This window comes from Thunnus thynnus, chromosome 10 (genome assembly GCF_963924715.1).
Source record: "Thunnus thynnus chromosome 10, fThuThy2.1, whole genome shotgun sequence".
Classification (NCBI taxonomy): Eukaryota; Metazoa; Chordata; class Actinopteri; order Scombriformes; family Scombridae; genus Thunnus; species Thunnus thynnus.
The window spans coordinates 22,769,163-22,783,792 of NC_089526.1; the positions used below are offsets into that span (position 1 = coordinate 22,769,163).

The window sequence follows — 14,630 nt, forward strand, 5'->3', positions numbered from 1 at the left end:
TGCACTCGTTGACAGTCTGGGACATGTATGAATGCACACAAATGTGAAGACACACACAAGGGAAATGTCCCTCCCTTGTCTGTGCTGCTCTGGACAGTGTCATGAAGGGTAAAGCCCTGGCCAGAAAACAAATCAGCGAGGGACACTTGGGATAACACTGTTTGTAATGAGGAAGGAACTTAAGGTTTTCTTGATGATGATCATGTTTCATGAAAATGATTTTTTTTTAAAGCCAGATATGCATGTATAGGCCATTATAAGATATTTACACAGCAGTATAAAAGGGATGTTTTATAGAGAAGTTTTTTAGGTTCTTGGGTTGCAAAATATTTACACCAGGTGTACCAAAGTCAAATCTGCACAGTGACCAGAAGAGATGGATTGTATCATCCCTAACTGTTGCAGAGGTATTGCTTCCACTGACTGTATTTCATGCAAGTGTAGTGAGACTAATAACTTCTAAGATATCACGCAGACTTGATCTCTTGGGCGGCAACTCCTGTAGGACAAGGAGGTACTGCAGGACAGATACAGAGTAGATGCCTGTCTCTCAAGGAATAACAAGTGCATTTATCTAGAGGCTTTTGACAGCTGCTGTTGAGGCGTCAATTCCTCTGTGCCTCTATTCTGAGTATTCCCCTGTACACTCTTAGCAATGGTCTGAAATATCAGCCAAATTCTTGCAAATGAAGTAGACACCGCTGACAAGTTGCTTTGATTTATGAGCAGAGAAGGGTTTAGCTGAGACACTGACCTCATCTTGGTCAGTGTTACATGTGGATGTCCAGAAAAATTTCTGTTGTTGAATGTATAAATGTGACTTTGTCCCCTGCATGTAAAACAGATTTGTTATGTCGCGGCCAAGTCTATCCATTCAAAATGTTTCAAGAACTCTCGTTATTTCTTGATATTAGAGAGCCATGTCATAGTCAGGCACATGAAGACCTTGTTGCATCCTTTGCGCCTGAACATAAATGCCTTTGATGTTGAGTCACTTTCTAAGAGTGTTTCCCAAATGCTTGAATTATAATACAATTAAACCATACAGGGGGCGTGTTCAATGTTTAGAAAGCAGGTGCAACAGAGAAAGACAGAGTATCTGTTGAAACATTCTATGATGCAGGTATTGTTGTACTTGCAACATAGTTTTTGTGCTAGTACAGATAAGTGTATATAAGTATACAAAAAATGGCCATCAGCTGCTGTCTGGCGTGGGTGCACACACACACACACACATAGACACACATATACACACACACACAAACACACACAGGAGGAAGACAGGGCAGCTCATCAGAGGAACTGTGGTGGTGTCTGGTTACTTCGCAGCTCTTTCCCACCCAAACTCTCTCATCAAGACTCCCATGGGACAATTTTAAGTGTCCCTCCTGCACCCCACCCCAAAAACACTGCAGTCAAAAGTCTAAAACTACAGACAAATCTCCAAGCACAGATGCGTTCATTTGCAGATGTATATTCAGTTCAAGTGTCTCACCTCATCTCTTTTTCTAGATGTTTTTTTTTTCAATCTCTCCCCTTTTGCATCTGAAGTCATCCCTCTCCTAATCCGCATTCCCAGCACCTGCTTAAAAACCTGCTGTCTCAGAAATATTGTCTCAGGGATACAATACCATACGGGGCAACAATATTATGTAATCAGCACTGAAATCATGGAATCCCAATTACGTTACCATTTATCTCATGTTTTATGGTAACCAACAGCTGTTTAAAAGGGGATTTTTCCTCGGCAGCAGTGTCAGTGCCTGAATATTTCCCGCTTACTCAGTCTGTGTATGTCTCCGTTTTGGAACAGGTATCCTAGGAAAATCCTGCATGATGACCACAGAACTGTCTCATATTCACAGCAACAAAATACATATATAAAATCATCAGAAAAGGAGGCCATGTCTTCCAGAGCTTTGTTAGGTCAGACATTTTAAGTAATAATGGCATGTTTGCGGTTCATGTGTCACCATGTGTAGTAACAGGCTGTATATTATGTAGTCATTCCTGCTTTGTTTTCTCTATTATATGCAAGAATTACTGGTGCTGTGAACACAACCCACTACTGCCAGCATGACAGATGATTCCCACCCAGCATGTGTGAAGGCTGTCCGTACTCATAGAGTTGTGAGGCTATTTGGATCAAAGAGTCCACCAAATGTTATGTTAGGATGGCTACCACTGTACTCCACCTACAATCTGCATTATTAACTGTAGAGTTACAATGTGGGAATTGCTGTTTCTAAGGGTTTTTATGTACACAACATCACAACATTATGAGTCACTTTATAATATGTAATCAAAGCTCAATGAAGACTGACACAATTCTAATTAACACCAAGCTTCACCACTGATTGTCAGCTCACAAGATGACACGTGCTGTAAAATATTACTTTATATAAATAAATACATCAATTCTATGTGAGTACTTGGCACAATAGTGGCACCCTCGACAAAGGGTCAGAATGCATAACAGCAGCCTGTTATACTTGATGACAGTTATGACACAAACAGACTACAGTGAATTAAGAAGCAAGTGCAGAGTGGGATTCTTAATGATGTTTAACTAAAAAATGTTCTGACCTTCCTCAGTGGATTGAGATCCTCAGTTGTCATGGAGATGATTTAGTTGTCATCACATGACCTAAGTATTGAACTTCAGTTACAAGATAAAATGTAATGCCTCAAAAATGTGATATATGCAAAAAATGGTGGTAGCAAATTTGTTTTTGACATTTTTATTTAACAAATGTAACAATTCTTTATGCACTCTATTTTCGCATTCGCATTTTGTATCAATTACTGTAACTGAGCCATCATTAATGTCATTAGTTCCAACTGTGCTTTTCCTGCTATGACAAGTCAAAATGTCTGCTGTGAATCTGATTAGTTTTTGGAAGATTCACTTCATCGAGATTTACAGGAATGTTTTTCTGCCTCCAAAGGCAATAAAAGACATCTGAGAACCACTGGGTTACATAAAATTGAAAGACTAGAATTCTAGTAAATATCAAAAGTTTATATTTTACTATTACAAAAAGTGTCATACATAGCTTTAATATCTAATTTAATGCACTCTATATTGAAACAAGAGTCACTGAAGGTTCTCAAATATGTATGTGAATTATACTCATGTAACATATTACTATATACTGTACACATACTGTAAACCTTATGTCTCTTTGGTACGCTTACAGTGAAAAATTGAACCATGCTTCTATGGGTGAATGGATTATAGTGAAGTCAGGAAACCAAAAGTTCACTGTCGAAGAGAAGAGAGGAGAAAAGAGGAGAGAAGAGAAGAGGAGAGAAGAGAAGAGAAGAGAAGAGAAGAGAAGAGAAGAGAAGAGAAGAGAAGAGAAGAGAAGAGAAGAGAAGAAAAGAGAAGAAAAGAGAAGAAAAGAGAAGAAGTGGTTTAGCCAAACAATTCAACCTTTATCTAGACATTTACAGTGTTAACACACTGTCATTATCTGCTAGCCAGATACAGTGACAGATAATTTCCATAGGGTTCAGTCAGTAACTGCTTACTCATCTGTCAGGATACTGTAGGTACAACAACAGATGTTACATTTTCCAATACTTCCCAACACACACACACACACACACCCACACATCACTTGTCTGGCTGTGAGTGGCTGTTTTGCAAGGGGCATGGCCTCTCTCTGTCCCCTCTTTCTTACCCATATCATGAAAGCAATACAGTCTCTGTCTGTCTCACTGTCTGTCTCTGTTTCCCTCTCTCTCTCTTACAAACATACAGAGACTCAGAGGCATAGGTGAAGCCTTTGAGGTCAGTAGTGAGACCTCTGTGTCCCATTTCCCTCCCATCCACATACACACACGCACACACACAGATTGGACACAGCAGCAGCAGCAGACTTGGTTGTAAGACCTCCAGTGCGGTGTCCATTACCTGGGTGGCTTCAGGCTTGGCTGTAAACATAACCCTAATGGCCCGGACACTTTGATGTGACGCCCACCCCTCCCTCACACACACACACACACACACACACACTCTGATACCACCAAGCAACCAGCCAAGGATAGCTGTCATTCAAACTCAGTTGTGCTCAGGTTGCAGCACTCCAAATCTCTCAGCAGGGATTTGTGGGGCTGTGGGTTTATGACAAACACACACACACACACTCTGTCTGCTCGTCTGTCTCACTGTCTGTATCTGTTTAAAGTCATAAATGTGTTCAAACTCACTTTCTCTTTCTCATGAATACCAACACAGCTACTCCCATGGTCCCTCATGGTTATCTCAGACGTTATCTCAGATGCTCCTCGCTGATATGTCTTTCCACTTTTCACTCTCTCTCTTACCTTCCCTCTCCACTGACAAAGTTACAAACACCACATCAGCATTTACTCACTAATGGATTTGTGTGTTTACACCAGTTGTGGAAACAGTGATAATAGTGGCTGTAAAGTCACTGTTTGCACTCATCTCTCTGGCCTATCACCTTAATTATCTACAGCCGGTGCTGCTTAAGTGTGCCTGTGTGTACATTCATGTGTGTTTGTGTATTTGTCTTAGAGCAACCAGGTGTTTGCAAGGCACTTACAAGACTATACTGCTGTTTACATGTTTTGTATTCAGGAATATGTGACAGATTTTGAGGGTCTTTGAGAACCGATAGTTAAACAACTGTCATCTATAAACTTGTAAAATGTAATTAAGATCCACTTTTGAATTAGCTGAAAACATGAATGACTGTTAGGAAAAGTAATGACACCACAGTATTACATCAACAAGTAATTATTAAGTTATTTGTAACAACATATTTTTAACAAATGATGCATTATTATAAGTTAATTAAGTTAATTAAATGTCAAACATTTTCATTTTAATATGGTCATAGAACGCCCATACAAGTATGTGAAAATGAAAATGCAAATTGGATTATTGCATTTTAATTATAATTTTTACTCAAATAACACATACATATGTGGAAAATTATAATGCTATTGTGGAATTACATTTTCATTTTCAAGTTTACGTTACCATTTTAATATAGTCTGCTATAGGCTTCCATATTTTTCCTGTTGGCTGCAATTTAAGCCTCCAGGCTACATTTCCATGCATTTGCATTGGAGTTATTTACAGCAGATCTCAGATTTCATATTAAATTTTTATAACATGCATGCAATATTGTTTGTTTGCATTGCAGTGTTCAGATTGCTGGTGATAACATTAATTTGTGTATCCTGCTATACTGGAGTTCTGTTTCATTATTTAATCCACTAGAACTGGTTTTAGTTTGACATTTGTCAAATAGTGGACACATTTTTTGGTCAAACCAAAGTGAAACATGCTGTCCCAGTGTGCATATGTTTCTTTTTCTTCACTGAGCATCTGGTTTTTCAAAGTGCATCAATTTCTTACAGTTTGTGGGCCCTCTTCAGGCATAAACTGTCAGCTGAGACAAAACATGTGCTGGACGGACCAAAACATGCACGCTAGACCAGACTAGCTGGCTGTGGTCATCAGTCCATCTCTGAAGGGTCATACTATTCTGAGGCCCTGCAGTTATTTCATTTTGCTGTGTGTGCATCCAGTGAGTTGGACCAAAGAGGGATTACATCATGGAAAAAGGTTTCTGATGCCCTGCTCACATTTAGAGCATGATATCATTCTGCCTCACAGTGGGGGCATACACTGATATAAGCAGAGAAACACCCACACACTGACATATAAACGTGAAAGTTCAAACACACAAGCATGGAGATTTGCACACAGTGGCACACCCATAAACACTGGTAAGAGGTTATTTAATGCCCCTGGTGAGCATCGAGACAGCGTCATTTAGACCACAGAGGCTATATGACACTCTGTCCACATGATATCTGATCCTCTGTGCTCCTGTCCAAAGAGTGTGGTGCTTTACTTACTCATCCTCCAGCAACACTTAAAGATAACAGCCTAGGCAAAGATCACAAGGTGGTCTAAAATTTGATATGGCTTTAATCAGTATATTATGCCAATGAACATGCCAGTCGGGTCACTAAGGTGAAAATTAATACCTTCAGTATTATAATTAAAGCTCCAATATGTCCCTTACCTTTTACCACATTAAAAACATTTAGGTTATATGACTATATTTGACTTTTCTCTGCAGAAACTGTGCAAAATGTAACTAAGTGGTGTAACGGAGCCAAAATAAGATGTCATTAAGTATGCCAATATGATGTCATACCGTTGCAAGTAGGTAAATGTTCTGACATAGCAAATCTAAGATATCAGATAACCAATACAAGCCTGTATATTACATCATAGAAACCCTGTGCAGTTTTAAGTTCTGGAATAATTATAGAGAAATACAAATTAAGAAATACAAGATATATTGAATTTCCTCTTGAGGCCAATAATGCATAAGCGTAACGTGTCCAAATATGTCTCAGCTCTTAAAAGACACGATGTGACTCTAAAAATTGCAGTGACTTTAGTTGGTCTTCTGCGTGCATTTATTTATGTACTTAATGACACCATGAAGGTTTAGCTCCTATCACTGCGCCAAAGGCTAATAAATATGTCAGCAGATTGACTGTGTTATGTGAATATGTTGATCACTCGGTTAAAAGTTCAAAATAAACAGCCGAATAGAAATTTTCTTCTCTGCGTTTCCTTCATCCTCCCTCAAAACATCCTTTGATGATACTACAGTGTGTATCTTCCTCCCGACAACCCATAAGAGCAGATGGAATTTCTCCCTTGTGTTTATTTAGATTCAATAGTGCATGTATAATGCCCTTTAGAGCTATACTTCTCATCCTCCTTATACAACATTCCAAGCAAGTGATGCACCAAATTACTACAAATAAAGTTTAGACTGTTAATATATACAACTCTGTGCTGTGTGCTGGGTGGGTAGATTGGGGTGAATTTTGGCAGAAGAGTGTGTAAGCCGCCTGCACCTTGAGTTTGGGGTCACTTTGGATAGATGCAACGAGACTTTGAGGAAGAGAGAAGAAATAGGAAGCTCAAGGATTAGGCAGCTTAGACGTATGATCTGCTGGGTGCAGCATTGAAAAAATTGCACCAAAAATAACATAAACTGTACTGTCCTAAACTAAAATTGTGTGTCTAAGATGCATTCAAACTAAGGATACTTGACATATATCTTGAACAGCCACATTTTTTGTGATTGCCAAAATGTTTGTTAAGAGTGTACGCTATAAACGGAAGTAATTATGAAAGCAGCATGTGGTGGTGTTTAGTTTTAGTGGGGATGAGGGCCAACTTTAGGCGAGGAGGGGATTTAAAATTGTGCAGTGAGGTTTAAGTTACAGTTTAAAAGCCTGGTGTTTCAGTTGTTCTGACTTGCTCTGAAGCCAGTCAGCCATGAACAAATGTCTAACACCCTATAGACTTAGGCGTTATGGCAACACCACGGTGTGTCAGATGTCAGTGATACAGTATATGACAACTGGGCTTTATAATGTAATAGCGTTGAAAAAGTTGTGGATATTAATATTTTCATCTGAATACATATTACTTTATACCTATTACTAACAGTATTATTTGCTCCTCTGTGAAAAAGGATTTTTTTTATAGGAACCTAATGTTTGAAATACCAAGGAAGAGCTATTCGTTAGACATAAGTTCTGGCTTTTACCATCACTTATTCTATAAAACGTGAAAAAATAAGCTGCAGAGATTACTGCAGTGCCACTGGAGAAGAAAAGAGGCTTCGAGGGGGTCTTCTATCATTGTACAGTTATCATGTTGTCATTTGTGAATTCCCGCAGGCCTGTCTGAATAAGTGATTGAGTTGCTGTGTTTGTTGACTCAGCGGGCTCTGTTGTGTGTTGTCCCAGCTGGTCTGTAGGGGAATGGGGGGTGTGTAGCCGGAGCTGCGGAGGAGGGGAGCAGACACGGCAGGTCCAGTGTGTCCAGAGAACCAGTCAGACCAACGTAGACGCCCTGGCTGACTCTCACTGTGCCCAGCCCACCCCAGCCAGGAGGCAGACCTGTAACACACACAGCTGTCCACCAGTGTGGACCACTGAGCCGTGGTCACAGGTAAGCATGTGTGAAAGTGATGTGGTATAAGAATAAGAGTTTTCAGTGTGCTTACACTGATTTCAGTGAGTAAAGGCTTACTACTATAGTGCAACATTTTATCCACATCAGAGAAGAAAAACACTTCAAAGCTGCATACTGGCCATTCAGCCTAAAGAGCTCTACATACTGTGCTGTTAAATGAACCTCTGCCTTGATGGTTTCACCACATTTTATGACCATGATCTCAATAGCTTTAACTATGAATGTGCCCACTGAGACTACTTTTGTTCTCTGTCCAATCCTTATACATTAAGTGTGGTGACTTGTTTCACTGTTAAACTTTTTTAAACTTCCATTTTACCCCAAATATCCCTAACTACCTGCCACAAACGGTGTCCAGTTTACTTCCTCTCTGCTACTCTGTGGCACAATGTAATGAGTCACTCAGCTAGTTCCTTCACCCTACTGCCCCCTTTTTCTTGGATAGAGGGGAATACTTTCAAGATTTTGATTAAGGCTGTGCCATAAAATGTGTGCATAAGATCAGTATGCATATTGAGGAAATTGTCGGAATACCTCAGAGGAGTTATTAAGGAAGCAAAGCACAATAAGTCACTGTGTGGAGTGTGAATATATGGTAGCCATGCTGAAATGCTGTCAGTGCACTTGACGCATAGTTGGCTTTTTAAGATCTTTGTTCTGTGATATTTCTTTCTATGCTTAAGTAATTTAAAACTACTGTATGGAAGTAATTTTGATAAATACTTTCAGTGAAAGAAAGTAGAGCAGCTATCTGAAATGAATTCAAGATTTGGATGTACTGGAATGAAAAAATGGCGTATATAGCCAATATTCATTTATAATACTGTGCTCTTGTATAATGATAGAACGTTCCTTAGAAGGAGGCCTGGACAAACCTCTAATTCCAAAGAAACTCTAAATGTTAGACACTGCTGTTACAAGAATTTTCACAAATGTGCCCTTCTGTTTGGCCCATGGCAAAAAAAACAACAGAAAAACACAGGATACAGTATTCCTTTAACCATAACGGAAGGTGAGGATTCATATCTCAGTTGAGATTTCATCTATGTACTGAAGTTTCTTTCCTCTTGAGTTAGCATGTTTCCTCCTCACATTTTTGGAAGTATCTGTTGTAAATAATATTGTACTAACCAGATGATCTACCTACAATAAAGAGGAAGGTGTAGCCTAAAACATCAAAAGATATAAAATATCATCATTATCATGTTTCTGTTTGGCAGTGTTCTCGTAAGTGCGGCAACGGCTTGAAGAAGAGGACAGTGCTGTGTACGAGAACCAACCTGGGTGCCCAGGCACACACACTGCCAGACAGTTTGTGCTCAGGCCTGCCGAAACCTGCCAGTCAAGAATCCTGCTTCATCAAACGCTGCCAGAAACAACGCAAAGTCCAGTGGTTTGTCTCCACGTGGCAAGAGGTAATTCTAGAGCAGTTGTGAGGACTGGTGTAAAAAATATGACATCAAAATGAATACAGAAGTTGTAATGCAGTATGTGAAATGTATTTTCTTTCAACAAGTTCTCTCTTAATTTACCTGCTGTCTTTATTCTCCCAGTGTTCAGTAACATGTGGTCGTGGGTATCAGGCTCGTTTCATCAAGTGTGCAGAAAAGGTATATTATACATGATTTGTCAAGTTAGTAACTTTAAACATTAATTGCGACAGATCCCTCTGTTTCTTGAGTGTGTCATGTTATGTAGTGGCATCTTGTAGCTTACATTTTTATATTTTTTCTAATAAAGGATTCTGCAGGAAAATACAGAGAGCTTGCTGCCAAAAAGTGCCACCATGTCCCCAAACCTGTAGTGGAGTTTCAGAGGCCCTGCATCGTAGCTGAGTGCCCCATCCGCACTACCCCACCAGTCCACCGATGGAGCACACATCATCGTACCCATCCACCTCAACCCCTCCCTCAACCTCTGCCGCAACCAGAATGGCAGTCATCTCCTTGGTCTCAGGTAAATTAACATAGTGCTTGATCGCAATAGGGAACCATACAAGGAGCACTGCACATTTTCTGATCTACAATGGAAAACATTTCACAACGTTTCTGCTTTTCTTTGTTGTTTTTTGGTTAATTCATCAACTTGGTGATTGAAAGGAAAGGAATGCATTTAATGTGTTAAACCTGGCATGTGCCAATTATAGTATCCCTCAAGCCCTTGTTTCTTTGTCCTACACAGTGCACAGTGACATGTGGAGGAGGAGTGCAGGCCAGGACAGTCCAATGTCTGGCCCAGGGGAAGCCCTTTTCCGGCTGTGCTCTCCATCTAAAACCCTCAATGTCCCAGGCATGCAACACCAACTTCTGCCCACAACCTGAGAAGAAAGGTAATAATGCAGTACTATTTTAATGCTTGTATACAAACTAAATCTTCTAAACTTCTTGTAATCTGTAGTCTGAACAGTTATCTCAAAATATATGGTCAAGATTGAAAATTCTGCAAGAGGTTTTCATTTATCTAAACAGTAGCTGAAATTGATCATATATTTTATTATTTACAAAACTGATTGATTCCTTTTATTTTTTCTACAGACCTGGCATGTAGGGATTACTTCAACTGGTGTTACCTGGTGCCCCAGCATGGAGTCTGCAACCACAAGTTCTATGGCAAGCAGTGCTGCCAGTCCTGTTCAAATTCAAACCTATAATCATACAAAGTGACTCCATCTGCGACACAGACTAAAAGTAGTTAGATAAACAAAAGACTATATTTGACGTCCATGCTTGACAAGACGGTGTTTTTGCTTTAAGTGTGTGGCGAGCACTGAAAAACAAAGGACATTTCAATGGAAGTGCAAGAGAGTTGCAGTGCCCTTTCCTCTCCCCGCGATGCAGGACATCTGGATACAAGAACTTGATGCTGACAGCACTACACAGGAATGTGATCAGGACAGTACAAATAAAGGAGAGAATTATGAGGAGGAACTCGTAAAATGGGAATCTTGATTAAAGTGAATTGGACTGACATGTCCAGAAGAAACTGAAAACCTGAAAAATCCCAGCTTTGTTTATATATGGTATGTAGTTGAACAGATCTGTACCAAAGACACCCAACAGCTCCCAGTCAACCACAGGCCAACAATGGCGGGCCAACGGTTGACAAGTTTTCCAGAACTGCCATGCAACAACATGTGATACAGCCTTGTCTGCACTGCAATTCTTGATCAATTGGAAATGTGAGGTTTGATAATCAAAAGGGATGTTACAAAGAAGCAAGTAGGAAATATAATTTTACTCTGATTCTTGAAGAAAACAGGCTGGGAATAATCAAAGTGAACTTCCGCAATAGCTGAATGAAAGCTCTGTGCTCTGTGCTGTCATGTAAAAGATTTTAAAAAAAAAAAAAAAAAACTACATGTATCTTACTTGAGAGAACTATCATGAGATGGGTCAAAGCTATGTGAGCTGACTTTCATACTCAGTGGTGCTACAACGTTGTCTTTTGTCACCAAATCAATGTGAAATCCTCAAGTTTCAAGAAAGAACAAATGAATTGTGTGACCCATGTACAGTATTGTTTGTTTTATTTATTGGCTTTACAATACAGCGTTGCTGGAAGACTGTATTAATAAGCAGTATAAATGTGTCCTTTTATTACTCTACCCTAAGCCCATTACCCTTATATTTTGTATCATGTTTCATATGATTTCATGCTGACAAACTGCACCTTTTTTTATTCAAAACATTTATTTTATTTTTGAAGAAAAATTCAGCGGTGTCAAAAGTGTAATTCAGCCACGTCAACAATGATTGGTGATCCTTTACAACAGCTGCAGAGTGGAAACAGTAATAAAATTTATGAGCATGTTGTTTCAATTGTCACTGTTGCCCTGTTAAAATCCGCATTGTTACTTACAACAACAATGCAAGTTTGCAACAATGCAACCTTGTTAGGTTGTTACTATCCTGCAGTAATACACAAGGTAGTCATGAATTGCATGCATTGATTATGACACAGAAATAATACATTACATATTGGTTATGGTTTAAAAGCACTGACAGATGATGGCTAATGCAATATCAAGGTGATTTTTTTTAACAATGTAAATGAAATAACAAGAATAAATGTGTGTCATGTCAGCAACTCAGCTGCAACAGGAGTCTGGATTTAATTTTTTTCAGCTGTCAGTCGGCGTGAATTCGATATCACCAGCTGGATGTGAAACTTTAAAAGTTTGAATGTATTCTTGCAAAAGAGAAAAGGGTTCAGGAAGGTAACTCGATCCATTTTTTGGCTGAAGTCTTCAACTGGGCACGGTGTTGTCACCTGTCCTGACAAAGGATTTTTCTTCAACAAACATATTTATAACATCACCATCATCGTTACATGTTTTCACCTCCCTCTTTAATAGGGACTAGACTGTTCCTTTGCATATTAGACACTGTATCTTTAATACAGAACTATGTACCTTTCAGACTTGACAACTGCAATGTCAAACATCCTCTATGTTCCTTTGCATGCTTTAAGATGTCACCAGGCAGGGCTCTTCATTTCCCCATGGACTAAGACGAAATCATCCTGCAATAACATTTTCCTACCATAAACCCTTTCTTTGGAATAAACAATTGGTAATCTGTCCATAATTTGTGTTTTTCTTGTGACTACTAACTTTTATCCTTTACCTCTATCTCCACAATTCAGAAAATGAGCGTAGTTTAGGCTTAGTGCAGGCTTAGCTACCTTTCTTCAGCCTTTTTTTTAGGAACCTTTAGCAATTGTTAAGCAGTTGTTGGCCACTTGGGTGCTCCTTTTAGCTGTTTTCGTCTTCACTAACCACTGAGGGAAATATCTGGCTCTTTAGCAGCTAAATGCTCCACTTTATTCACTAGTTAGTTGCTAACTTTGTCTGTCTGTCATGGTCAGGTAGCATACAGTAGGTTTTTAGAGCTATTTCGATGAAGACAATTGCTTGGTCCAACTCAAAACAAGGCTGATGAGAGCTGTGAGACTGAATCAAGACAGTACAGTTGCGGCCAGTAAAACCAAAACATAGCTGAGAATGCTAAAATGCTCCATAGAGCTGCACGGGTATGTCACTTCCAGCATGACCTTTCACTTGAATATAAAGACATCAAATAGTGCAGCTTTAAGTTTAGAGGATGGAGTGTTCATCCTCCTTTATGGTTTCTTGCTATGGCTATTCTTTATATATGTATCCTCCTAACACTGCTTTCTCTTTCAAGTGCCATGCACCAGACCCCACCTCTCATGCGTCAGTGTTCTTAAGGTAAGTATTTACTGGGGTATTTGAGGTATACAAGTAAACTTGTTTGCTATGATAACACTCTTTTTTTCTAGCCAATATTAGGTTTAGTGTCTTAGACTGAGCATGTCCAACACATATTTTGAAACCCATGTGTGTGGTTAATTTCACGGATTTCAAGGTTTTATTCTGACACATGTAGAAGTAAAGAATAAATACTGAAAAATACCAGGTAATAATAATGAATATTATAATAATTAAAAGTATAAATCTTTAAAATAAAGTACTTAAGTACTTTAATGCACCAGCACCACACTACAGATTAGAATAACATGTCATAGTATAGCCTGGTGAAACTAAAAGGAAATATGATTTGGTGTTTAAGAAATCATCCTGTAGCCTGATACTAAGACTCTAGTCTTCAGCCTACAGAGGAGTGCAGCATATAAGCCAGCACCCTGGCTAACAGTAATGCCAATGTGGTATTAGCCATTTCAACACCTATGACATATTGTGTCTGGGCTTTACTCTTTAATCATTTCTCACTAAGTCAAGGAGACACAGATGCCCAAAACAAGATCACCATTGTCATAATCCCTGGGGCACAGCGCTAGAGCCTTTGGAGGGAGTGTGAGGGAAGAGAGAAGCAGGGTCTGAGAAGAGAGAGAAACAGAGTAAAGAGGAAAAGGGAGGAGTGAGGGCATCTATGTATTTGGTGCTGTCATACAAAAATGCTGTGAGAAAAGGAGGGAGTGAGCCAGAGGGAGAGGTGGTAGAAAAAAAGGGGTTTTCCTCCTTGTCAACCATGTCTCTGTAGTTGATATACAGTTGGCCAGCTGTGGGCACTGTATTACTCTGTGTGTGTGTGTGTGTGTTTGACTGTCTTTGTGTCAGCGTGTGCAGAAACTATTTCACTCAATAAATGTAGGCCAGGGTAGGGCATGTTTTGTGTCTTAAGACATTCAGTGACACAAATCTGTTTTATTAATCAATGCCAGTCTGCTGACAAAAGCAATAACAACGGCACACACACAGAGTCAGATTACTCTAACCCACCCAAGTTTCTGGAATGTACCATCATCAGCCACTTTGCATCCCAGTCAACTCAAAACTCAATCTTCTGCAGAAGAGAGGAAAGGAGAAGTGAAAAGTTTTAGTGTTACTGTTCAAAGATCAATGTCTTATGTCAATAATTAGGCAGGTCCAATAATATTTCATTGCTTTCATTTGTGACTTTTTCTTTGACTTTCATTTGACAGTTTAACATTCAATAATTTGCTGCTGCAGTTTAACAAAGAAAAGAAGAGGAGAAAATCCAACCACACAAGAGGAAGGGGATTGCAAGGATAAAGCTTTTTTTGTTTATAA

General features: G+C 39.3%; 1 protein-coding gene across 1 annotated transcript in view; it reads left to right on the forward strand.

Moving 5' to 3' along the window:
* Positions 1-13,005, forward strand: part of LOC137191753 (A disintegrin and metalloproteinase with thrombospondin motifs 16) — a 60,059-nt gene extending 47,054 nt beyond the window's left edge. Inside the window, exons 19-24 of the mRNA XM_067602114.1 lie at positions 7,828-8,032; positions 9,277-9,471; positions 9,610-9,666; positions 9,797-10,012; positions 10,238-10,385; positions 10,591-13,005. Of these exons, the coding sequence (XP_067458215.1) occupies positions 7,828-8,032; positions 9,277-9,471; positions 9,610-9,666; positions 9,797-10,012; positions 10,238-10,385; positions 10,591-10,706 (937 nt within the window). The 3' untranslated portion in view covers positions 10,707-13,005. The remainder of the gene's footprint in view (positions 1-7,827; positions 8,033-9,276; positions 9,472-9,609; positions 9,667-9,796; positions 10,013-10,237; positions 10,386-10,590) is intronic.
* Positions 13,006-14,630: the final 1,625 nt, after the last annotated feature.